The 27,151-nt window shown below is 34.2% G+C and overlaps 2 protein-coding genes across 2 annotated transcripts; both read right to left on the bottom strand.

Annotated features, from left to right (window-relative positions):
* Positions 1-20,781: 20,781 nt before the first annotated feature.
* LOC132747759 (uncharacterized protein K02A2.6-like) lies at positions 20,782-22,207 on the bottom strand. Its single transcript, XM_060737253.1, has 2 exons — positions 21,375-22,207; positions 20,782-21,214 (listed from the first exon to the last, which is right to left on the bottom strand). Exons 1-2 carry the CDS (start codon positions 22,205-22,207, stop codon positions 20,782-20,784), a joined length of 1,266 nt encoding a protein of 421 aa, XP_060593236.1.
* Positions 22,208-22,421: 214 nt separating this feature from the next.
* On the bottom strand, positions 22,422-24,188 carry LOC132747758 (uncharacterized). The gene has a single exon (XM_060737252.1). The coding sequence runs from the start codon at positions 24,186-24,188 to the stop codon at positions 22,422-22,424; it is 1,767 nt and encodes a 588-aa protein (XP_060593235.1).
* Between the last annotated feature and the right edge of the window lie 2,963 nt (positions 24,189-27,151).

Genomic DNA, 27,151 nt, shown 5'->3' with positions numbered 1-27,151 from the left:
CATGAAAAATCGATTTGCCCGAAATAAAGCTGGGACGGCGGGAAAAACAGTTATGTAAAATAAAGGCCCGTCCTTCAAATACAGACATAATACATATATCTGGTTCATAAAACAAAAAAGTAACAGTAGTATAGGCGCCGGTTTAACGTCACGACTGCGCATGCGCGACGCCATATTGGATTCTATTTTTAGAATGACATCATCGTTCTATTTTTAGAATGACATTATCGTTCTATTTTTAGAATGACATCATCGTTCTATTTTTAATCTCCCGGAAGTATACGGAGCTGACTTGTATACCCGATCTAGGGCGTGAATCGCGGACATTGAGGGTCAGGTCCTCGGCCCAAGACGGGGAGATAAAATTAGTATCCAAGCATTTTAAAATTGAATGGCAAAAATAATGATTCCCTTTGTTTTTATATTTCCCACACTGCGTACAGTGTACTTGACAACTGATTTAATTATTACTTTTAATCAATGTTCTCTATAATACACGTTTAATTTAACTCAAATAACTAACATTTTAAATGTATTTCTTCATATTTTAAATATCACCCTTAATACATAATTTATCTTATACATTTTCAAATAAGGTTATTAACATATTTATTTTAAGTATTTCTTTATAAACATTTAATAAAAATATTACCTCTTTACTCCTTAAGCTCCAGCAACGAAATGACTCCAATATTAAAAGTACTATCCCTTAATGCGCATGCTTGGATCTGATGACGTCACCAATGCAATAAAACAAGCTCCAACATGTCGCGCGTCTATTTATTTAAGGCCGACTGGGCGGACAATTCAAAGTAAACATGTCAAATTTGATCCTTTTAAAGTCGCCGCACTGTCTGGCGTGTGTTTATTTAGGGACGGATACATTAACAATGGTCTATTCAAGTGCCAAGGCTAGCTTGTTTACATTATTTGGCGTGTGTTGATTTAAGAGCAAATGTGCGGACAAAGGCCCATTCAACTGTCAAAATAATCCCATTGAAGTTACCACGAGGTTTGGCGTCCTGTTTATTTTAGAGCAGATGTGCGGACAATGGTCCATTCAACTGTCAAAATGAATCCCTTTAAAGTCGCCGCAATGTTTGGCGTCTTGTTTATTTAGGGACGAATACTTCAACAATGGTCTATTCATATGTCAAAATTAATCCCTTTAAAGTCTTCGCGCTGTTTGGCGTTTGTTTATATAAACCCGAATGCGGTATAATGGACAATAGTGTACTTTTAAAGGGTCCCGGTCAGCGAAATGTTTACTTAGTGCAAACAGACTGCTGAAATAAGGATTAAAATTTGTAGAAAATGTTGCAACTTATAGAATTATGACTTATACCTAATACTGTTTTGCTTTCTAGTCTACAAAATGCTGTTTTTTACACTTAGAATGAAATTTCATTCCCTTGCGTATATTTTTGAGCAATTTCATTCAAAGAAATTAAGCTACAAACCGGTTTTTTCCTCTCTAGGGCAACCGTTTACGATATGATTTTTCAATTTTTCACTACCAATTGAAAGAACATTTTAATACCTTTCATTTACACCCCCCATTGTCGATTCGATTTTTATCCGTTTTCCAGTTATGACGTAATAGCGATTTTTAAATCAATTTTTCAACATCATTCTAGAGTTTCGGGACTGGTACCATTTGAAAGATCTCATCACCACGATTCAGAAAATATATGCTTTTATGGGTGTATCTTTTACCATTCCTGAGATATTTGGCTTTAAAATTTGGTACTTTACCGAAAGAGTTATCTCCCCTTTGAATTGAAAGTTATTTCCCTTGTTTGTAGTGACTGAAACTTTAAACCCTGAAAACTTAGTCATTTCTTCACCGATTTTCAACATCTTTGTGTCTAATCGCATCAATTTTTTCTCAGCAATCCGTTGAAGGGCATATTGAATACATTTAATCTACAAGGAGACCGGAAATGACGTATTTTTTGCAGTTTTTAGCTATGTTTAAACTTGTTCATAACACGTACAAAGCTAAATTTGTGATTGGTTAACTTGAAATCCGCTCTGATTGGCTGATCAAACATGACGTTACTGATTGGTTTATAAAAGACCCTCTAGAGACAGACACTCATTCATTTTATGAACAACTTCATCATGAAATCTACGTTTACACTTTCGGCACATACTGTCGAAAAACACTTGGATGTATATAACTGGAGTGCCTCTGTGTTTTTTAATGAATATAGCATGTACAGTGCTATCCAAACGTGTTTACATAATCCTGACACAGAGAAAAAGCGTGGCAAACGTTTTGAACTGACTAAAACTTTCAGTTACGATATTGGACTTTTAGGGCATACCAATAAACCAAGCAATAAGATCAAAGTGATATTAACCAAGACAAAAAGGGTAATTTTTGTAATAACCGCTTATCCAATCGCCTAATGGATAACGTGTCTGGACTCGATTTTCTATACTTAGACCATGACGTAAGTGATCAACCAATCAGACAGTGGTTCTAAAAATAGACAACCAATCAGATGCAAGAGAAAGTGGACCAATCAGAAGAGACTTTGATCTATAAAAAGACGGTGTAACGATTACCAAGGTCATTAGAGTTTTGACACTCGAACAAGAAACATGGCAAGCTACAGATGCAAGTACAGTCTCGGTAATGAACGTTACGTGCAAGTGAATGAATGGAAAGGATGTTTAAATTGAGACATGGAAATTTATGCAAACCATAAAAATACTCTAAATAATAATTTCACCCGAAAACTCTAAATTGAACAAACGATGATGCAATCTCACATCAATGAATATAGAGTAAAAATGAGGTTCGGCGTGAAAATATAATGCAAGATTTTACAAACGTACTTTCACTTTGTGACAACTGCAATACAGCATAATTTGTACTTATAGTGATTAAGTATTTTGTAATGAAGTCTAAATACCACTTTTCTTACGCTTTGCTACCTTTATGATGAATTATTTAATATGCCTCGCGACATTTCCTGGTGATAAGCATCTAATATGCATGGTTGCTGATTTGTGCCATGTCGTATTTTCACTCTACTTGTCCGCCCCATACTCCGCCCACAGGAGCGGAAGTACGACAAAGTAATTACCGTATGACTATATTGTGGTATTGTGGTTTCATGTTTTTCTCTGGCGCCCTGCGGATCGAAAGTCGAAAACACGAAAGTACGACAACGTGATCTCTATGTCTCGTTTGTTCCTTTTTTGCGTAATTTTATGGTAATTTTGTGTTTTCGTCTGGCGCCCCGAGGAGCAAAAGGTAAAGATACGAAATAAAGACAAAGTGATCATTTTATTGCACCCTGCGGAGCAAAAGTTCGAAAAAAGGGGTAATTTTTGTCATATTTTCGTGTTTTTTCTCTGGCGCCCCACGGAACGTTAATACGACATGGCACAAAGTACAATTTTGGCCCCTTCTCAAAAAAAGAAAAAAAATCATTGGCATAGCGTTAGCGTATTAACTACATTTGTTTGAAATAACATTAATGTTAATTAAAGTTCCATGACTTTAATAAAAGTAGCTTCTGTAATATCAAAAAAATCTTTTGCAAGATTCGAGGTTTCGATGAGATTGCCCTTAAAATAATGCTCACGTGATGAGCACGGAAAATCTACAGCAAACACTTATAATACATTCGTCAATGACTCATTGTGTTGTTTTGAAATATACGAGGATTGATCAAAAAGTTCTCGGCCCGATGTAATTCCGGTAGTCAGACACCCCAGCTAATGGTCTTACTTTTCAATATAATCGCCCTCTACATTAATGCACTTTACCCACCTGTGCTCCAACTTGTTTAACCCTTCAAAATAGAACTCTCTATTTTGGACCTCAATAATTCATTGACCGCCTCCTTGTCACCTTGATTGCTTCCAAAACGTCTACCACGAAGCTTGGTTTTCAGTTTCGAAAACAGGTCGAAGTCAAAAGGGGCCAAATCCAGAGAATGTGGGTTATGGGGAAGAATTTCAAAGCCGCAGTCGGTTGCAGCAGCCATCGCATCTTGATATGTTTGAGCTAGCGCATTGTCGTGCAGAAGCCAAACGCCTTGAATCAGTTAGCCCCTCCCTCCTTTTACGCACGATTTCTTAAAGCAGTCGTCTCAATTCGTCTGCATAGACGTACAGTTTATGGTACGACCTTGCTTAAGATGGTCAATCATGATTATACCCTGACTATCCCAAAAAATTGTAGCCATCATCTTCCCTGCTGATGGCACCCTCTCGAATTTCTTCGGAAGGGTGAGCCAGGGTGCTTCCACTGCATGCTCTGTTTTTTTTATTCTGGATCGATGTGATAGACCCATGTTTCATCCTATGTTACGATCCGGTAGATAATATCAGGCTCATCCTCGTAGCGAGACAACAGATATCTTGAAATGTCAAGCCTGATCCGTTTCTGGTCTTCAGTCAACTGCATGGGGACCCATCTAGCGGAAACCTTTCACATGCCATAGACATCAGTCAAAATTGCCTGAACTGAACCAAAGCTTATACCCACTTCCCTAACAATGCTTCGCAGGTCTCGCCCTCTGTCGCACATGACCAGATCGTACACAGCTTCGGCAGTTTCATCATTGGTGGCCTCTTTTGGCTGCCCAGGCCGCTCATCATCTCCAATGCTCTCCCCGCCCTCTTTAATTCAGCAGCCCATTTTTCACAGTCCTATAGGAAGGGGACTCCTTCCTAAGTGTATCCATGAAGTCATCATGGATTTCCTTGGGGGACAGCCCTTTCTTACAGAGGTATTAATGACAGCTCTGATTTCAACTTTCTCCATTTGGTCCAAATGACACACCTTCTACTAATCAAAGTTTGTTTTATGTTACTTAATCTGTGTAAAACCGCATGTAACTCGGTCAGTAATCTTCAATAAGATATCGGTATCGACGTGTAAATGCCAATGTAGTGGCTGTCGAGAACTTTTTGATCATACCTCCTATACCATTCTTAAATTTGTAAAGATGTGTTTTAAATTGTTGCTTCGATTAGGTTAATTGACGTTTCAATAGCTAGAATGCAAACGGTTAAAATAAATATTTGTCACTGTGTAATGTAATTTCAAAATTACCAATAATCCTGCCGGGTTGAGAAACGGAGCGAAGAAAATGCTTTGGTTTTAATGATTGATGTCCATCCAAATCAACAAATACAAATAAGAGTATAAAAAAATAACTCTACTTTTTGCATAATTACGTTGGGACAGAGGTGACGTGTGTGTGTGTGTGTGTGTGTGTGTGTGTGTGTGTGTGTGTGTGTGTGTGTGTGTGTGTGTGTGCGCGCGCGCGAAAACGGGTTACACTCTGCCGTAGACCCTTATCTGGCCATGTAGATGTGTACAAAAACGGGTTGCACCCTGAAATTGAATCCATTTAACGTTTGCATGTTTGTGCAAAAACGGGTTACACTCTTAATTGAATCTCTTTCGGGTAAATAGGTGTGTGCAAAAACGGGTTACAGTCTTATCTCTTATACATAAAGTGTTTGTTTTTAGAGTATATAGGGTATAAATGTGTAAAAACAGGTTGCATTCTTAGATCTTAGATATAGGTGTGTACAAAAACAGGTTGCACTCTTAAATTAAATGAATAATAATGAATAAGTGCAGTATCCCTCAAGCCCCCTAGCACCGGCAGGAGCGGTATTCAATTCTCAGTACTTAAGAGTCCCCGGAGAACCTGAAAAATATGACAACACTGAAGTGATGTACGGGCAACTGCTGCCACACAACTAACAGTATTTATGCCTATGCAAAAAAACCCAACAGGTTGCCCTCTTATATTGTATTTATCAAGTTAAACAAAACGGGTTACCCCTTTCAACTGGATATAATTAAGGTATTTATGAATTGAATGTACACAAATGGGTTGCACTTTTATATAGAATCTATTTTCGGTATATAGGAATGTTCAAAAACGAGTTGAACTCTAAAATGAATCATATATTGCGATATATAATTAAGCTTGTGCAAAAACGGATTTCACTCCTCAATTGTGTACCATATTTGCTATCCAATAAATATCTATATATATATTACCAAAATTAAACATTTTTTTCTTTCCAAAACAGATGTGAGAAATACATAAATAATGTTTAAAAAATAAAAGAAATAAAATTTAGACGCTTCTAGGTATTGAACTCACACCCCTAAATGTTCAATTTCAGAACTCTTCATAGCGGAGGTAATAAAATAATAGTTTGTCTAAATAGCAAAGAGATTTTGTTTGAAAATAGTTCGCAAATTTATTGTTTTAAACAATACAAAAATGCAAACAAATGTGTGATTGATCCAACTTTTCAAGTATTAGGTTATCTTAACTAACAGGACTAATGATGTGCTTCAATTTTTCTATACTGTGAGAATATAATTTATTCTATCATTTTCTTCCGCGCTTCATTACCGTTTGGGCGGAGTTTGCAAAAACGCTCTACACTGTATTGAGCAAAAACGGGTAGCAAAACAGCCGTCTCCAAATATATCTTGGTTAAACATTGTAATTGTTTTCTATTATTTTCTTTGCACCAAGCTGTTTTCATACTAAATTTACTTAGTAGGTTGTTTTTCGAAATAGCTCAGTTGCAGCTGAAATGATAATGGGCAGTGTTTCTGCCAATCACTTGAATTAAATGGTTGTTCAACAGCGGATGTCATTGACAGTTGGTTAACCGTACCATTTCTTGACCCATTTAAACTGTCAAATCAATCAAATTTAATGTCGTTTGCTATTTTTGTGAGAAAAGAAACAACAAATTGACACAAGTTATATTAAACTAAATTTAAAATACACAATATTAAATTAATTCATTTTTTCTGAGTAATTCATCAACAAAATGGACAAATCGCGGCGTAATTTATCATGTCACGCAAAATTAAACTCAATCTATTTCCTTATCAATTTTTAATTTTTATCTCCTCTGGCAGATGTAGAATTATTCTTAAACTTAATATCATTTCTCAAGGAATGTTTGAAACGGAAAGGAAGATAGTAAACTAATATAAACTAGAACTGTGTCCAAAGGACACGGATGCACCCATTGTGCAGATGTGCTCGTAAACAAGAGCATGCATATCTGTATGTAAGATTTTTATGTGGAACTTTTTATTAAAATCTGCCATCCGGTTTAAGAGGAGTTGCGTTCACAAAATTTCTATATGGTATATAGTGAAAAAATCAACAAAGGGCCATAATTATGTTAAATTTGGTCGCAGCAAAAATTCCTTCCTTTACCTCCATCTACACATTATGTTGTACATCCCTGGAAGTTTAAGCAAAATCTGCCATCCGGTTTAAGAGGAGTTGCGTTCACAAAATTTCTATATGGTATATAGTGAAAAAATCAACAAAGGGCGATACTTCTGTTAAATTTGGTCGCAGCAAAAATTCCTTCCTTTACTACCATCTACACATTAAAGTTGTTCATCCCTAGTAGTTTAAGCAAAATCTGCCATCCGGTCTAAGAGGAGTTGCGTTCACAAAATTTCTACATAGTATATAGTGAAAAAATCAACAAAGGGCCATAATTCTGTTAAATTTGGTCGCAGCGAAAACTCCTTCCTTTACTACCATCTACACATTAAGGTTGTTAATTCCTGGAAGTTTAAGCAAAATCTGCCATCCGGTTTAAGAGGAGTTGCGTTCACAAGATTTCGGGACGTATGGACAGACGTACGGACGGACGGACATTCTTACCAGAGCTACATTATGGGGTTTTCTTTTGTTATTTCTTTTGTTCTTTTTAACCCCACAATGCAGAAAATAACCCCAAAAGAGAAACGGAATGAATGACATCAAAGACATCTATTGTTATGAGAACAATAAACCAAAACCCATAAGGTAGCTCTGGTTTGTACGGACGGACGGACGGACAAGTGCAACGCTATATGCTCCCTACTTTGTGGGGGCATAAAAAATGAAATTTTCAATGGAAAAGAAAAGTAGAGTAAATTGTTGTTAATGCGGTTGAAAAGTGATTAGACATTCCGTGCTATAAATTATACACAAGCAATGTAGAGAAACCCTTGTTTTGATATTTTAATTCATATAATAAAAATTCATATGAAAACATTATATTAAATGTTAAACCAATACAGATACAATAACTCTAAACTGTTTTAAAAAACGAGTGTTTTAACGAGTGCAAGAACAGAATAAATCACAGATTTTCACCAATTTACCTTTTGTCTTCATTGCTCTAAAGCGGCGGGGTTTCGGGGGTGTATTTCTTTTTATGTTTGTTATTGTTTTGTTTTTTGGGAGGGTGTGTTTTGTTGTTTGTTGTTGTTGTTGGGTTCTTTTTGTCAAGGCGGGTTTTTTGTTGTGTTTGTTGTTGTTGTTTTTCTTTCTTTGGGAGGGGGGGGCAGGGGGTCAGAGTTATATTGACACTTGACGTGTTTCCGTATAATCTAATACGACAAAATAATTGAAGCATATGTTTAAAGATTCTGTATGTAGTTATATAGGATGTAACAATGCTTAAGTAAAAGTCAATGTATGTACATAATTATTCTTCTAAAACAGTTTCCAAACATCAAAGAATATGTTAAATGCATACTGCAAATGTTTATTCGCATTATAAGTAATCATTTAAATGTATGCATTCATTTGTTATTGAAAAAAATTGCTTAGACTTTATTGGAAATAGATTTCTAATTACTTCTCTCTATTTACATAAAATGTGAATTCGGTAATATCCTTGCAAATACTGACTTTTTGAACATATAATATTGATAAATCTTCATTTGAGCATCAGATTTATGTTTGAGTTACAGGATCTTTAAAAATACAATTTTTTTCATTGCATCACTTTATCATGGCTTTCCAGAAATCCTGTCACAATTTGAATACTGTCTGCAAAATTGATGCTTGCTGTCATAGGAAATGAATATTTTAATGAAAGTTATACGTCTATATGTCATTACTAGACTTGTTAATGAGGCACTTTTATGAGAAATATGAAAGTTTTATGATTTATGTGTTGATGCTCTGTTATTATTATTTTTTTTTTTTTTTTTTTTTTTTTTTTTTTTTTGTCAACGCACTATAATCCGAGCACGATAAGCAGAACTTTCGTCAGTTCTAAAACTGAAATGAATACTCCAGTCTGAATGTCATTACTAGACTTGTTAATGAGACACCTTTATAAAAAATGTTAATGTTTATATATTATTTATTTATTTTCTTTTAAAGAACTGCTTCATAATCAACCCACTAATGACCATTTTACTGTAATACACAATGATTTTCTTTAAATAATTTCTAAACTATTGCTTTACATTTTGACAAAAGATGATACTTTTTCAGATATTTGGTTTTATATTAAATGGGAAAGCTAAGCATCTAAATATCTGCTATTGACATGTTATTCATATCTTTCGTCTGTCGTGTGTAAATTGGTGTCGCGTCTAATTATTTACATTATATATGTTATAAGATGTTAGATAATAATATAACATAGAGAAAACTTGTATATAATTTTTTTTTATTTTATGCTTTTTGAGTGGATCACTGATTTATACGTGAAAATTATATTTTGATAATTCCACAGTGAAAATTATCAAAATATAATTTCACACTTTCCAATATAGAGACTACTTTTTAAAGATTTTTCCCATGTGGTACCTTACTTTTCATTTTCATTAATGCTTGCAATTCCAACATATTCAAGACTGTTTAGAGGAAAGCAAAGCCGAAAATGATAAATAACTAAAATTTCAAACGTTAACAAAAAGTTAAAACTTACATTCCGTATTATCTACTACGACAAAAAGTAAATAAAGCATATGTTTAACAGTACAATTTTATTAGTTGCTTAACTTTATCAGGGCTTTCAAGAAATCCTGTCATAATTTGAATACTGTCTGCAGAATTGATGCGTGAACCCATAGGAAATGAATATTTCAATGAAAGTTTATACGTCTATGTCATATGTAACCTGACCTATGCTGGAACGATATTTGACATTGTGTCTCCTTCTATTCCTGTGGTTGGATTTACCGATGACACCACGGCTGACAAACGCTTAAAACCACCATCCGAAGAAGCGTCTGCAATTCAAGGCCTCGAAAAGTCCGCCGTCCATATCAATGAGTGGATGAACGGAAACAAATTTAAAATGAATAATATAAAGGCTGAGGTTATTCTTTATGGAAGCCGTCAACAATTCGAGAAGTGTAAACAAAAAAAAAGATTTTTGCGGTAATAAGATCAAATCGCAACATTGTATAAGATATCTTGGAGCCTTATTAGATGAATCCTTAAATTTCAAAGAACATATCTAACGAAAATGTAAAACTGCTATGCTTAACTATTTAAAGATCAAGAACATTCGGCAGTGTTTGTCTTCTGATGCCACTGAAACAATTGTTTTATCTCTTTTTATAGCTCACTTGGACTACAGTAACGTCATATTGTACTGTATTTTGCAATCTGAATTATCTAAACTTCAACGTATCCAAAACTTGTGTGCTAAACTTATAGCAAATAGATCAAAATTTGATAGCTCCAAGCAAACACTTTTCGATTTACACTGGCTACCCATTAAAGCTTGTATAAATTTCAAGATCCTGGTGTATATGTATAATTGTTCTGTAGGACCAACTAACTTAATTAATGTGTTGACCCCTCAACCCCAACACGCTCTTTAAGGTCATCGCAGTCAGCTATTGGATGCTATTAAATACCATTGAACAGAAGCAAGACCTTTTCATTCAATAGGTCCAAAATTATGGAATAAACTTCCCAGAGGCCTTAGACAAAGCAAATCTGTAGAATTGATAACTTATTTCTATAAGGACTTTTCTTCCCTATTCCAAGTACGTGTACGTTAATGTCTTTTAGATATTGTACAACGTCATTGAATATGTTTTGTACGTAGAAATAGGCGTTTAATCATTTTTTTTTTAATTTCAAGTTTCATTACTAGACTTGTTAATGAGACACTATTATGAGAAATGTTAATGTCTATAACTTACATGATTTATGTGCTGATGCTCTGTTATTTATCTATTCTCTTTTTAAATACTGCTTTATTCCTATAATGATCATTTTACTGTAATGCACAATGAAATTTCGTATAATAATTTTTAAACTCTTGCTTTACATTTTTTCAAAAGCGGATAATGTTTCATATATTTGGAATGTATATTTAACGGGGAAAAGTAATTGTTATAGATATGTTATTCACATCTTTCGTCTGTCGTGTATAAATTGGTGTCGCGACTGATTACTTACTTTATATATGTTATCAGATGTTAAATAATAATATAACATAGAAACATTTTGTATATTTGTATAGATTATTCTATCTTGACAATCAATAATGAACATAACATAAACAGAACAATGATATAATGTATTTTAATATCCGATCATACACTCATTGCAGATACTTGCATATAGTAAATTCTTTTTTAAAGATAAAGCAGATGACTACAATGTTAATCCATGATTTAGTTTGTTAAGCTTTTGTTAACCAAAAAAATCGAACCTAAAATTACTTTAAAATACCTAACTTGCATTATGTTGATTTGTTGACTGTTGAACCTTTTGTGATATTAAACACAAATGAATATTGTTTTACTGAATCATCTATATAGATCAATCAGTTTAGAAAATTCTCAATAGATCTGTTTTCGATTTTTTTTCTTGTTCAATTACAATAATCAATTTATTTTATTTTTGGAAAGATGCTAACATAATGTGTGGGAAAATATAGAATTGACTTTTACTGTAAGATAGTGAAGTCTTCTATATTATGTAAGAATATGCCTTTTTTGCAGCTCGTTTCATGTTCTTTGCAGTGTCCTATTGATTTTCAAGTACAGATAATTCATACAGGATATACGATGTTCTCAAGTCAATATAAATGTTATTGAAAGTAAGTAAGTTCATAGAGTTGTTTTATCATGATGTCTCATTGTGAGGTTTGTTTTGATCTAAAAATATTGAAGTAAGTGTTTATATATATCAAAGCACTTTAGAGATTAATTGTATCAAATACATTGTCAGTTTCATCTCTGTTATGTTTTATCTTATCAAAGAGTTCGTGGACAAGATATATTTTTTTAGAATACTTGTATTATACAAATTTCCCTGTATCAAGTTATTTTGATATAATTGCCAATGTTTTTTTTTTAGAAATTGCCTACCTAGAGCGGAAACGATATAGAGGTGACTTTCTTTCAATCATTACAACTATATTGTCGTCATTAATCTGTACATTTGCCAAATAAGTGACTTGAAATAAACATACAAATTGTTCCTGATAAGATTTATCTCGTTAAAAATACACTCAACCGTTTGAAAAGTAGTCTCAGCATAAAACGAGAAAGTACAGAGTACATCTGTTTTGTTTGTATGTTTCTTTGTTTGTTTTGTTTTTGTGGATTTGTAAGCACAATGCATCTTCGGATGATGTTTAATAGATCATATCAAGAAACATGAATTGATTTTTTATAGTATTTTACCATGTTATGACGAAATCATCCGCTTGTTTCTTTCCTATTCTGTCTTAAAACAGACATGAACAAAAATATTACTTGGTTTTGCATTGTATTTGTTTGTATTTCATAATTTGCTTTGCATGAAGCTTTAATATAGTCAATAGGTTCTAGAAATGCTTGGAGCAGAAATGATTATGTGCAGTGTTTCTGTCCATCACTTAAGTTAAACCTTGAATGAGCCGATTTGTTTTGGAATTAATTACAACATTAAGAAGCTGTTCTTTTAAAATAAGTTTTCTTTTTGAAAGGAGCTGAAAATAAAAACTTATCATAGAACTATCTGAATACATAACTTGCTTGTTCAACAGCGAGTATCATTGATGTTCCGCTGATAGTTGGCTTAATTGTATCATTTCTTGACCCAAATAAACTCTCAAGAATCAAATTTAATGTCGTTTGTTATTTTTATTGTAGAAAAAAAAAATTAATACAAGTTGTGGCAAACTAAATTAAGAATATACAATATTTTGTCATTTCAATTGTTCAGGTGCGTAATTGGCAAAAATATGGACAAATTGTGGCGTAATTTATCATGTCACGCAAAATTAAACTCAATCTATTTTCTTATTATTATTTTTATTTTTTATCTTCTCAGGGAGATTTAGAATTACATTAAATTATGCAGTTTATAACTTCATAAACAGAGAAAATGTTCTTAAACTTAATATTATTTCTCAAGAAATGTTTGAAACTATAAAATAAATAGCAAAGGAAAATTGCGAACTTAAATGCTAGAAAAATTTCAAGTGCCAATGGAAAAGAAAACAACACAATAAATTGTTCTCATTTTTTAAAGAATGAGGTTGAAAAATGATAAGACATTCCATGCAACAAATAATATAAAAAGCGATGTAGAGAAAACGTTGTTTTGATATTTTAATTCATAAAATATTCGAAAGAAAACAAAATATTAAATGTTGAACCAATACAGTTACAATAACTCTAAACTGTTTTTAAAAATAACGAGTGCAAGAACAGAATAAATCACAGATTTTCACCCATTTATGTTTTGTCTTCATTGCTCTAAAGCGACGGATTTTTTAAGTTTATTTTGTTGTTGTTGTTGTTGTTTGTTTGTTTATTTCTTTGTTTGTTTGTTGTTGTTTGTTTGTTCGTTTCTTTTTTATTGTTATTTATTTTTGGATGGGGGTGCTATTTTTGTCACTTTTAATAAGTGTGAAGAAAGGTCATCTTCATTTGTGACAGTGATGTACTCGTAAGATGATGAGTCCCTACAAGCCCTTAGTATGCAACGGACATACTCTAAGACACTTAGTATGCTTAGAAACAACCGCTCTAACAATAATATATACTGGTATTCATTTCTGTTCTAGAAATGGATGACGGCTTGAATATTGTCTAACCTTGATTATAACATTAATAACCTTTGGGACTAGAATCCTGCAGAATTCTAATGATACGGGGATATATACTTCTTTATAAACTAATCTGTATTTCTTGTCCTAATTTGCAGCGTGCTTCAGAGAAAGGGAAATGAAGTAATGAATTTTCTTGTTAACATGCTGGTGCTTCTTCAGATCTTCAATGTGTTACATTAAATATAAGTTTATTGTATACAGCATGTTTGTCACAAAATTGATGAGGTACACACTGAACAATGAGCCACATTTTAACTTAATGACACGAACAAAGCAATACAATATCAAAAAGAAAGCTCGTATAAAAAAATCTAATGACCAAAATGAGAAAAGGTGCATTGAGGGGGAGGGGGCAAATGACCGTAACATTTCTACTTTATTATGCTCCCCGAAGGGAGAGCTTATAGTAGCGCCTTGTCCGTCCGTCGACTGTCCGTTGGTCGTCCGGGATATAACTCAGAATCTATAAAAGGTATCAACAAGAAACTTCGTAGGTAGATAGATCTCATTCAGTAGAGAAGCGGTAAATAAGAACCTTAACTCTGCCTTGCTTTATTTTGGAGTAATTGCCCTTTTTACACTTTGAACTTCGCCAGGGACATAACTCTGAAACCACAAGAGGTAAAAAAATAAATAGGAAAACAATATACATGTATATGGGAGATATATTCTTTCGGGAAGAATAGTGTTGGTTCTAAAAATAACCTTTTTTAATCTGTGTTTACAGGTATATTCTGATCAGTCTACACACTACACTTCAAGTCACGCACAAATTTAAATACCAGGGACGTACTTTCAATATCAATTAACTTTATAGAACTTAATTTTTAAATAAACATTGAACATATTTTATTTTTTGTCATGAAAATATTTTCACCTTTTTCAGTATATATGTTGACAATCTTTAAGAGATATATTCTTTCGGGAGGAATTGTTTCGGTTCTAAAAGTGATCGTTTTTGTTTGTTTGTTTGTTTGTTTTTCTTTTTTTGTTTTCTTTCCTAGTGTTTTTAAGCATTTTTAGGTTGTTTTTTATTCTATTTTAAAACAGTACAGCAGTATCTTACTGCTTTCTTCTTTGCTCTTCAGATTGCTGTTCAGCGTGCTGTTCTGCACTATGTGGTTCAGTACTGGTCTGTTCAGTACTGGACTATTTAGTTCCCTGCTGCTGGCGTTGTCCAAAGAGGATAACAATCCCATATAAGGGCATGAATCGTAGCTGTCTCTTCCTTCTTTCGTTTAGTCTATCATTCTGTATGTGTCTTTCCTGCCTCAATTCTCTTTCAGCCTTCTATCTGTGTGTGCATTCTGATTTATGGTCACTGTATTTCTACACCGGTACATCCTTTTTTCCATCTCTTGCTCCACCAGTGTATGAACTTCATTTTCTAGTTGGGTGGTTCCAATATTCCTACTTGAATAATGTTGAATCACCCTTAGGATATGTTGCCTGCTTTTTAAATTTGTCTTTTGACGTCTTATCTGTGATACGCAGGCTTCATAACCTCTGATCCCCTTTCAAAATCACATTTTATTTAGTTCCGCCCATTGTTTTCTCGTTTAGGGCACACGCTTTTTATTACTTGGGGACCATACGCCGCTTTTCATGGAATGGCACGGAAGTGTCACATTGAAGGTTCCATGATAACCGCCGTATGAACACATCTGCGGATGTTTCTAAATTCAAAATTTTACCATTTCATGTTTAAATGTTGAATTCTGCTTAAGCCGGTGCTAGGGGGCGTGGACGGTAACTTGCACTTTCCAGTACCGTCCATGAACAGGCTCAATCAAACCGAGCCTGCAACATTTTCAATTTTGCCGTGTTGGGCTTTCTTTAGGGATTCTGTTTTTATCTATTTTATGATCACATCCGTGTTATTTGTGCCGTGTGGCGGCTGTAAAAAGTCTCCCCGTACATTTAATCAATGATGTTATATTTTCGATCCTTGAAGATCGTTCAGCACGACATTATTGTTGTGCTTGTGGTATTTTTAGTTTCAATTTTTCGGCATTTTCTAGTTGGGTGGTTCCAATATTCCTACTTGAATAATGTTGAATCACCCTTAGGATATGTTGCCTGCTTTTTAAATTTGTCTTTTGACGTCTTATCTGTGATACGCAGGCTTCATAACCTCTGATCCCCTTTCAAAATTCCATTTTATTTAGTTCCGCCCATTGTTTTCTCGTTTAGGGCACACGCTTTTTATTACTTGGGGACCATACGCCGCTTTTCATGGAATGGCACGGAAGTGTCACATTGAAGGTTCCATGATAACCGCCGTATGAACACATCTGCGGATGTTTCTAAATTCAAAATTTTACCATTTCATGTTTAAATGTTGAATTCTGCTTAAGCCGGTGCTAGGGGGCGTGGACGGTAACTTGCACTTTCCAGTACCGTCCATGAACAGGCTCAATCAAACCGAGCCTGCAACATTTTCAATTTTGCCGTGTTGGGCTTTCTTTAGGGATTCTGTTTTTATCTATTTCAGTAAACAGTTGTAGACTTTTTAGTTCAAGAGCATGAATCGCCGCCATTTTTCTTCAACCATCTTCATGTCGGCTATGGTGTGTGGTTAGATATGTGCCATGTTGACAAATGATGAACATTGATGGTTGGAGGCTCTTTATATAGGCATGGGATCGGATTGACCTCTTTAACATTTACCATGATATCAAATAGCGATAACCAATCATGACAAAGAAGACATAGAGTAATTGACCAATCAAATGATAGCTTTGGTATATATTCCTTATAAAAAAAACTATATACAAGTCGAAATATTATGTGTCGAATTTTTCGATGTGTCGAACTTTTTAGAGCTCCGTCTAGAATAAATCATGTACAATTTACCACAAATAACTCAAAGTCCTTTGACAACTTCGATCTCGAGACTTTTTTTACACGTTTTCTAGCCGCGAAGGTGATTTCCGATCAACTTGTATGACAGGTGTTAATTACATAGCCTTGTGTTCTAACAGCTTTGTTTGCGTTTAAATGTGTGATAAAGTGCTTTAATTGTTACCATTCAAATTGCTGTAGTGGTATTTGAAAGTAAATAATAAGAACTACTGTAATTTGAGAACTTCCATGACCCAGTGTCGCGTAATAATCACACGGGGATATATTTACTTTAAGCTGGGTTAATTTTCTCCTTTTCGTTTTGTTACGCCTTTTGTAACTTGTTTGTATACATAAAACGGCTCGAAATTTTGTCATCAAATTGAGACCTATTCATGAGTCGAAGTCCCGATGTATCGAAGTCCCTTTAACTTCGACTTACCGAAGTTCTACTGTAGATAATTTTTCTGGAAGAAATAGTATGGCCCCTAAAAGGGCCGTTAATCATTGAATGGAAAAACAACGCTCAGTTCTAATTTCATCATCTTTGTATGAGATCCAAGTCCAACATCCGTTTGTCCTTTCTCCTATGATATACTGGAGTCATCGATCTTTTGAATTCCACTGGGACTACAACGGTATCATTTTCAAATGAACTTCAGCTGGAATGTCCGTTCACGCAGTGTATTTTCTAAATTGGTCATATTGAGTGCATTGTTCGCAATTCTTGAATAAAATTTTGAAAAAGTGTCACAATTTCGACCCGGGATTTGCTTAAAGTGCAACAATGAAGCAGTTTCAAACAGAAGCTTGATTCTTTTCAAAATTATCATGCGAAATATTATAATTAATTCAAGTTAGGCAGCAATCCCTGGATTTGTACACAGGGCATTACATCACTCATTCGCTACGACACAATTGATTCTACCAATTAAGGTATACCATGGCTAATGGGCACTTTAAGGAACTGTAAAATTGACAACAAAAAACAGTTATATGCCTTAAAGGTCACCTGTATGCAAAGGTTTATTGGTTGATCATGCGAAATATAAAATACTTTTACCGTGTAGTTTTTATTTTATTAAACTTTGAAGATATCTTGTATCATATTTGCTAATTAAATGTGGCATTATTCAGCAAATAAATTTCTACAATAGTAGGTAACTCAATCGAGCAATAACCTAAACAAGCACCCTGACAAGTTTCATGACAGGTGAGTCAAAAATGTGACCCCTATAGTGTTAACAAGGATTTTCAATATTTGAGCAGTGTGGCCTAGTTTTTGACCCTAGGTTACTCATATTCAAACTTGACCTAGAAATTATCAAAACAAACTTTCATTCAATTTCCGGGATATTTCGATCAAAACAGTAGCCACTAGTGTTAACAATATTTTTTCTATTTTCAGCTCCTGTAACTTAGTTTTTCATCCGAGATGACCCATGTTCAAACAAATCTAAGCAATTACGTAGATGAGCATCCTGACCAAGTTTGATGACGATTGAATTAAAAATGTGACCACTAAAGTATTAACAAGGCTTTTCCATATTTGGGCGGTGTGACCTAGTTTTGACCCCAGTTGACCCATATTCAAACTTGACCTAGAAATCATCAAAACAACTTTTCAGACCAATTTCTAGTGTATTTGGTTGAAAACAGTAATCACTAGAGTGTTAACAATATTTTTTTTTATTTTTAGCTCATATGACCTAGATTTTCATCCGAGATAACCCATGTTCAAACTCATCCTAGTAATTACATAGACAAGCATTCTGACCAAGTTTGATGACAACTGATTTAAAAATGTGACCACTGGAGGGTTAACAAGATTTTATTATTTTTAGCTCTTGTGACCTTGTTTTTCATTCAAGATAACCCATGTTCGAACTGATCCGAACAATTACCTAGATAAGCACTCTGACCAAGTTTGATGACAATTGAATTAAAATGTGACAACTAGAGTGTTAATAAGGTTTATCCATATTTGGGCGGTGTGACCTAGTTTATGACCCCAAGTAACAAATATTCAAACTTTACCTAGAAATTATCAAAACAAACTTTCAGACCATTTTCCGGCATATTTGGATATAAACAGAAACCACTAGTGTTAACAATATATTTTCTGGTTCTAGCTCCTGTGACCTATTTTTTCATCCGAGATGATCCATGTTCGAACTCATCCTAGCAATTACATAGACAAGCATCCTGACCAAGTTTGATGACAATTGAGTCAAAAATGTGACAACTAGAGTGTTAACAAGGTTTTTTTCAATATTCGGGCGTTGGGACCTAGTTTTTTAAACCCAGGCGACCAATATTCGAACTGAACATAGAAATCATCAACACAAAATTTCAGACCAATTTCCAGGATATTTGGATCAAAACAGTAGCGACTAGAGTGTTAACAAGATTTTACTATTTTTAATCACAATATTATGATGAATGTCTTTCTTGTTTTTCTCATCTACGGTAACAACGGACGACGGACATTCAACGATCCTAAAAGCTCATCCTTTTTAATCGCAATCTAAATTAAATACCAAATTCTAAAGCGATTTATTTTTTTTCGGTTGTGATTTACAAACTTAATAAGATTTTGAATCATGTTTATTCTTCTGCTGTCTTTACTTAAAGAAATGAATGTTTTATCAAAACAGGTTATGACCTCACTATTTGTAGGCATGTTCTATGCTTAGTGCCTTAGTTTTGATCACATATTGCGGTCCAAGATTGAGACTCTATGATGGACAGTTTTTTAAACTAATCGGGACTGAATTGTCTTAACTTTTGTCTTCTGCCTTGCTACGTCGATCCCTTGTAGGTGATAATGTTGTTGCTCTGTCTTCTCTTAAGACATTGATTACTTTTGCTATGGTCATTTGGTTTACTTTCTACATATGTATACATGATCATTTCTATGATTAATTTATTACTATTTCGTAACCTTAACAATTGTTCGAATTTCACTTGGCGGTAATTCATTTTATTTACATAGTCTAGTTTAATAGGAACATGTTGGGACCTTTAACCGGCTAAATTCCCTAGCAGTGCTTATGCTGCTGACCTTACCAAGCGGTGCCCCTCTGCGTTTATCAATTGAATGTCTCTCTTGCTTTTCTCAACTACGGTGAGTATCATCCCTTTTACTCTTAGATTTTTTATTTCAATTTTGCCCCCCCCCCCTCTTCTGGTCCCTCCCCCTACACCCATATTCATTTGTAGGTCATGAAATTAATTTTCTTTTTCAACTACCTTGTAGGTTTCTATGATTTCTTATTTTGAATAATTTATAATCACATCCCGTCCCAGGCTTGTGTGTGCGCTGTCCTGTTTGGTGTCATGCTTGGCTCCATGTAGGTGGTCCTGTGTTGGGGGATACGTTCATTGAATGCTAACCTTTTTTGTTGATCTTCCTATTCATATTTTATTATGTAAAACACTTTAATTAAATACCTATAAGTTCTGTATAAATATTTCTGTACTTTGGACAGAACTCGCATGCGACACGAGATGATTAGTATTTCTCCAAGTTATCTAAACATTCGAAATGAATGACAATCTAATTGTTATGTTGTATGGATGATAACAAGATTCAAACTATTCTACAATTTATTATAACCATTTAATACATGTTGTTAAGACCAGAGCTCAAGTGAGAATGACTCGGGTATCAGAGAGGCATGATCATATATATAACATAGCATTAATGAATATCAAGTAAAGGGAAGTAATCCCATTAACTATACAACTAAACATGTAAAGAGTTATCTAATCTTGATATCATAACATCTCCCTTTGTTTGAAATTGAGAAGCTCATAAACATTTGTCCGCTATAAATGTCAATTTATTCTGAGAAAGCATTAAGCAATAAAATAATGTCCATGTCAAGACTGACATCAATTAATCAATTTGAGATAAACACATTTAATTATTATGATAAATTTGTCCAAGATAATGCTTTCGTATTGTCAATATTATCTTTGTAAATTTTCTGTTAACACTACTGCAATTTATGCCTATTTGTTCAATGTGTATATACACTTATTTTACACCGACTGAATTATCTTTGGTTTAACCTGCCTCCCAGAACGAGTTACATAAGCTTCTGGATAAATGTTTGGCAGTTTGAGAGTATTTGTTGATGCAGGCGACTTTGAGTGATTAAAGGTCAGATTATCACTCTTGACACTGGCATGCTGTGAGGTTAACTGGTGTGAAAGTTTACCCTGGGAATCTGCTGTGTCTTGATTACTACAAATGGCCTGTGTAAATTGATTGTTATCAGTGTTTAATGGAGGGTCATTATCTTGGCAGGTATAATCCTTCATTAGATGTTGCCTGTTTCTGATATATTGACCACCATCAGGTGTTTCTACAGAATAGGAGCGATTGTCTAATTTTTCTTGAATGACAGCGGGATTCCAAGATTTTCCCTGCTGAATTCTAACATTTTCTCCTATGTTAAATGGTTTAAGGGGTCTTGAATGTTTATCATAATTTTTCTTTTGAATACATTTTTGTTTTTCAAGAAGTGACCTTATTCTCTTAAAATCTGTTGTTTTGGGTGTTAAATTCTTTTCAGACATAGGTATAAATGTCCTTATTTTTCTCCCCATTAAGATTTCAGTGGGAGAATAACCTAATGCTTAGCGGGGTAGCACGTAATTCTAAAATTGCTATCAAAGGGTCTGTCCCATCTTGCTTGCATTTTTTGAGCAATGTTTTTACTTTCTTCACGCATGATTCACTAAGGCCATTACTTTGGGGATATTGAGGTGATGACCTTACATGCTTTATGTCCCATTTAGTTGTGAATTCTTTAAATTCTTGTGATGTGTAATAACTAGCACCATCTGAAACTATTTTCTGGGGAATACCATGTCTTGAAAACCAAGTTCTCATTAACTTAATAATAGTGCTACTGTTTGTATTTTTAATCATGTCAACTTCAAAATAGTTGCTCATGTAGTCGCATACTAACAAGTAGTCTTGGTTATCTAATGTAAATACATCAGTACCTATTACCTGCCATGGGTATTTAGGGATTTCATGTGAAACCAAGGGTTCCTTTGAATTTGACCTTTGATGCTCTGCACATACAGAACACTGTTGCACTTTCTGCACTATGTCTTTGCTAATGTTAGGCCAAAACATAGAAATTTGTGCCCTGCGGAAGCTACGTTCCTGACCTGGGTGACCTTTATGTAGCAAATTTAACATTTCAGATCTTAGACACTTAGGAATAATCAATCTTTGACCTTTGTAGATGATATTATCTACAACAGTGAGTTCATCTCTATAATTCCAGTATTCTAGAACTTGAGAATTGCAATCTTTGCGTTTTTCAGGCCAGCCTTGAAGAATGATTTGTTTCAAGGTAATGAGTGTTGGATCTGACTCAGTTTTTGACCTTACTTCACTAAGTTTTTGATCTGTGTATGGCAAGTTTTTTGTTATGAAGTGAACATGCATATTGGTATTTTCGGAAATTTCTGGATAAGTATCTGGCAAATATTTCCGAGACAATGTGTCAGCAACGGGTATTTGAGTGCCTGCTTTGTGCTGCAACTCAAAATCATAACCATGTAACGCTAATAAGAGCCTTTGTAATCTTGCCGGGGCACTGTATAGGGATTTCTTAACAACGCTGATCAAGGGTAAGTGATCGGTTTCTACAGTTATGTGCCTACCGTAGATATATTGTCTGTAAGCCTTCTAAGCACTCATCCATCTTTTGCTGGAAGAGATCTTGGCTGCATTTCAGTCCCATGGGACATCTTAGATACCTATAACGACCTTGAGGGGTGTTGAATGTAGTTAGATATGATGATTTATCATCTAAAACAACGGACCAGTAACCTGATTTGCAGTCAAGTTTTGTGAAATATTTTGCAGAATTTAACTGCGGCAAAATATCATCTAAGGTTTTTGTAGGATAATGTGGCCTATGGATTGCCTTATTAAGGTCTTTAGGGTCAATTACAATTCTAACTTTATCAGAATGTGGCTTGTTGACTACGACCATACTATTCACCCAATTTGTTGGTGTGGTGACCTTGGCTATGATTCCAGCCTTTTCCATAGCATCAAGTTCCTTTTTAACCTTGCTCTGAAGAGCTACAGGAACGCGTCGGGGAGGATGAATTACTGGGGAATACTTGGGATCTACTTTGATCGAACAAGCACCAGGTAATTTTCCAAAGCCATGAAAAACTTCAGGAAAGTCACGCAAGACAGAATTTTTATTCATTTGCTCATTCTGGTCTACGGACATTACAATCTGAATTAAATTGAAGTCAAGGCATGATTGTAAACCTAGGATTGAGGGTTTGTTTGTTCTCACAACATAAAATTCTACAAGTTTTGTGCATTTCTTCTTGTAGCTGCATGAGAGATCTACTACTCCTAGAACCTTAATTTCAGTGCCTGAGTAAGCAGTGAGTTTGACAGTTGGCTTCTTTAAGGGGGTATTGACCTTGAGGGATTTGAAATCTGCCTCAGAAAGGATGTTACAGCATGCCCCTGTGTCAAGTTTAAACTGTTTAAAATGACCTTTAGAGCCCACCTGTAAATCAACAAATACCTGTCCCTTTGAATGTGAATCAACTGCACCAATACAAAATTCACTGTCACTGTTACTGTCACTGTTATTGTTTCCGGTTTCAATTTCATGCACTTTTTTGTTTGACCTACACACAACTGCATAGTGATTCCATTTATGGCAGTTCTTGCATAGTTTTCCTCTTGCCGGACATCGATCTTTGCTGTGATGTGACTGTCCACAATTTCCACATTTTGTTATATGTTGGTTTTGTCTAACTCTTGAATGGTGATTGTGTTTCTTTCCAGTCTCGTTTTGGTGTTTTGACGTGGAATGTCGTTTATGATGAATGTCATCAATGCTATTGGAATTAGTCATATCACGTAATTGTGCCTGTGCATATTCATGTGACTGTGATATCCTGACTGCTTTTTCGAGAGTCAATGCTTCACCTTCTGTGATAAGTTTTTCACGAACTTTTTCCGACGTAATTCCAATTACTATTTGATCTCGTATTACATCATCTCTGTACCCTGCATCAAAAGCGCAATCATTTGCTAATGTTTTTAGACGTGTGATGAATTGTTCTATCGTACTGTTTCCCTGTTTTTCATTGTGGAATTTGTATCTGCTAAATACAGGATTTGATTTTGGTTGTAGATGTTTTTGAATTGCATCCGAAATTGCCTTTATTGATTTTCTTTGGAGCTCAGTTAATGTAAGAGTATTATATATCTGGCGGCCTCTGTCACCAATCCAAAGTAATAAGTAAGTAACTTGTACTTCTTCTTCTTTTTTTCTTAACGCGCCACTAAATATAAGTTCTGCATGCTGCCTGAACTTTTTGAACTCCTCCATAGGGTTCTGACTGTCCCAGTTCATTGTTGGTATGGGTACACCATTTGAATCCATTATAGAGCTGTAGAATTAATTTATTCCTCTGAAGAAAGTTAAATGTTTGTGATGCGCACAATTTAATTTCTTTCCAGAATGCTTGTTAAATCCGATTCTAAATAATTTTTAATTAAATTCCTTTTATTACAATAGTGTTCCTTTAGTTTACTTCTGACACCATGTTATGTTGTATGGATGATAACAAGATTCAAACTATTCTACTATTTTATTATAACCATTTAATACATGTTGTTAAGACCAGAGCTCAAGTGAGAATGACTCAGGTATCAGAGAGGCATGATCATATATATAACATAGCATTAATGAATATCAAGTAAAGGGAAGTAATCCCATTAACTATACAACTAAACATGTAAAGAGTTATCTAATCTTGATATCATAACACTAATACACTATTAACTGACCACTCGGACGAACATCTACTGAAACTAATTTGATAGAATACGACACAAATATGAATACGGGCATGTAAATGTACACGTCTTGGTATCCAGAATCACAAATTGTATCCTCCCCTGAAAGATTGGTGTGGTTAACTTCAATAATGCCGAGTCTTTGACAATAGTTTCTTATATACCTCTTTTTGGTGATGACCAAAAATAAATGATCCAAAACTTTACTTAAAATAATCTTCTTAAAAAACGTCCTTTGCTCATCTGTAGAGGATCATTGACTGATAACTTAAAGTTGGAAGGATCTTACAATGAAAAACTTGAAATACTAAAATTATACATACTTCTTCATATGCAGTACATTTCAGATTTATGTATCTAATATTTGTCATTTTAATGGTACATTAAATGTTATCTCATCAAATATGTTTTAATGAATTATCAATAAAAGGACTGAGCTTGAAATAAATTATTAATTCATTTGATATGGCGAATGAGTTATTTATTACGTTATCGGAACAACATAATTAAGTAGTATCGTATACAAGAAATGCATCTTAGGCATATTCACATGAAGATTTGCATTTTGAAAAGAAAACACAAAAGAAAACAACAGAACAACTTAATGTTATATTTTTCAAACAAATTTAAAAAGTTTCTATAAGGGTAAACTATAAATATCCTAAAATTATGAATATATGACATGTATTCTTATTAAACATTAAAAATCAAGAAATTGCATATCAAAAACTCAGACACAACTCCTTTTTACATACATAACTCTCTGATGAATCAATTTGATTAAAAACGAACCCTACAGCCACAACCCCACCCCCAAAAAACTGTTTATCCCAATCAAGTCACATCAACTTTAAACCTTTTAAGTAAGTATGACGTCCAAATGTTAAGATTCTATTTTCATTACACGTGCCATCAAGCTAACTCAACTCTACACGCATTCTACGTGTAATGGCATGTGGCTTAGAAATAAAAGCGTTAATCAATTTGCATCGCCTGGGAATTGGTTACAATAAAGGTTCATTTGGACATGGTACCGGTATTTACATACAAAGGGAAACAGCCATAAACAATATATTAAAAAAGATACATAAAGGTATTATGACGGGAGTTAATTTTGACATAAGAAGATACAAAAAATAATGATTCTTAACAGCGTCACATAGTATTTAGAGTTGTTAACTATTAAACTTTATTCAGTGTTCCTTTTTTATTTTGTACCGTAAAATCGTGTCCGAGAAAGGGCTTAATACTTTAAAGTACTATTTTCACTACACGGATACCTCTTGTATCAATACAGATGTGTCTTACTGTTTTATATTCTTTTCTTTGAAAAACTTAACGGTCTCTGTTCAAAACTTTTTCCAGTTTCTTAACAAATGTAAAACTGATCGAAGCTCTCTTTGTTACTTTCTAACCACTTAAAAAGGCTTCAATCTTAACATGTGATGACTGTAATGATGTTTCTTCTTCTTCTTTTATCGACCATTCTTCATTGTGAGCTCTTGGCCGTTCATTACAATTCTTTGATACATCATCCTCTTGTGAATCTCTTTGCAAAGAGAATACATATTCTATCCTTTTCAATAGACCACCAATAATCTGTTGTTTTGATAATTATGTATCTATGAAACATGTCAAAACTCGGGCGAAATTTGTCCAAAAGCGGCCCTTTGTAAGAACAAACAATATAAACCACTTCTTTTTCAAAGTCATTTTTTTATTCATTTTTCATAATAGCATCTAAAGGCTCAAAAAGACAACTTTTAGGATGAGCTTTTGCATCTGGAATATAAAAAAGCTTGCATCCAAATCGTGTGTGCTTCCAAATGATATTGATCCCATTTTTAAAGTTTTCAGTACTTTCTTGCAACGACAGACCACGTCTAATATAAATACTCTCCCACAAAAATGGAATTGCAAATCTGAACAACAACAAAAACTCAAACAAACACAAACGTTTGGTTTAATACGAGTTCAAGCGAAAAAGTTCTGTCAGTGAACTAGGACTTCTAAAAAAATATATTTTATTAGAAATAATTAAAACCGGTGCAGGGGACGTGAATGTTAAGTTGCACTTAAAATAACCGTCCTTAAACATGCTAAACCAAAAAGAGAAGCAACATTTTTAATTTTGCCTTGCTTGGGTGATATTTCAAAATAAAACAATCTTCATTTACCGAAGCACATTTTTGTAAAATTTATAAACAATCACAAATAGGAGATAATTATTATATTTTTAATAAATGTTCAAAGCACTGATTTTATGCACAATAAAAATAGAGAAAATAAGACTCCCTAAAGAAAGCCCAACGCGGCAAAATTGAAAATGTTGCAGGCTCGGTTTGATTGAGCCTGTTCATGGACGGTACTGTCAAGTGTAAACTACCGTACACGCCCCTAGCATCGGCTTAAGCAGAATTCAACATTTAACATGAATTGGGGCAATTTTGAATTTTGAAACATCCGCAGATGTGTCATATGGCGGTTATCATGGAACCTTCAATGTGACACGTAAATGCCATTCCATGAAAAGCGGCATATGGTCCC

Source organism: Ruditapes philippinarum, unplaced genomic scaffold (genome assembly GCF_026571515.1).
Source record: "Ruditapes philippinarum isolate M1 unplaced genomic scaffold, ASM2657151v2 ctg8110_1_1_1_1, whole genome shotgun sequence".
Classification (NCBI taxonomy): Eukaryota; Metazoa; Mollusca; class Bivalvia; order Venerida; family Veneridae; genus Ruditapes; species Ruditapes philippinarum.
Note: the sequence above shows the minus strand (reverse complement) of the source record. Positions and strands in the feature narration are given on the sequence as shown.

Bases quoted from the DNA above. Each gene is read 5' to 3' on its own strand.
- LOC132747758 (XM_060737252.1), bottom strand. From the start codon at position 24,188: ATGGATTCAAATGGTGTACCCATACCAACAATGAACTGGGACAGTCAG.
- LOC132747759 (XM_060737253.1), bottom strand. From the start codon at position 22,207: ATGCATGTTCACTTCATAACAAAAAACTTGCCATACACAGATCAAAAA. The intron at 21,215-21,374 runs GTTATTCTCCCA...TAAACATTCAAG, and splicing joins GCTACCCCGCTAAGCATTAG to ACCCCTTAAACCATTTAACA.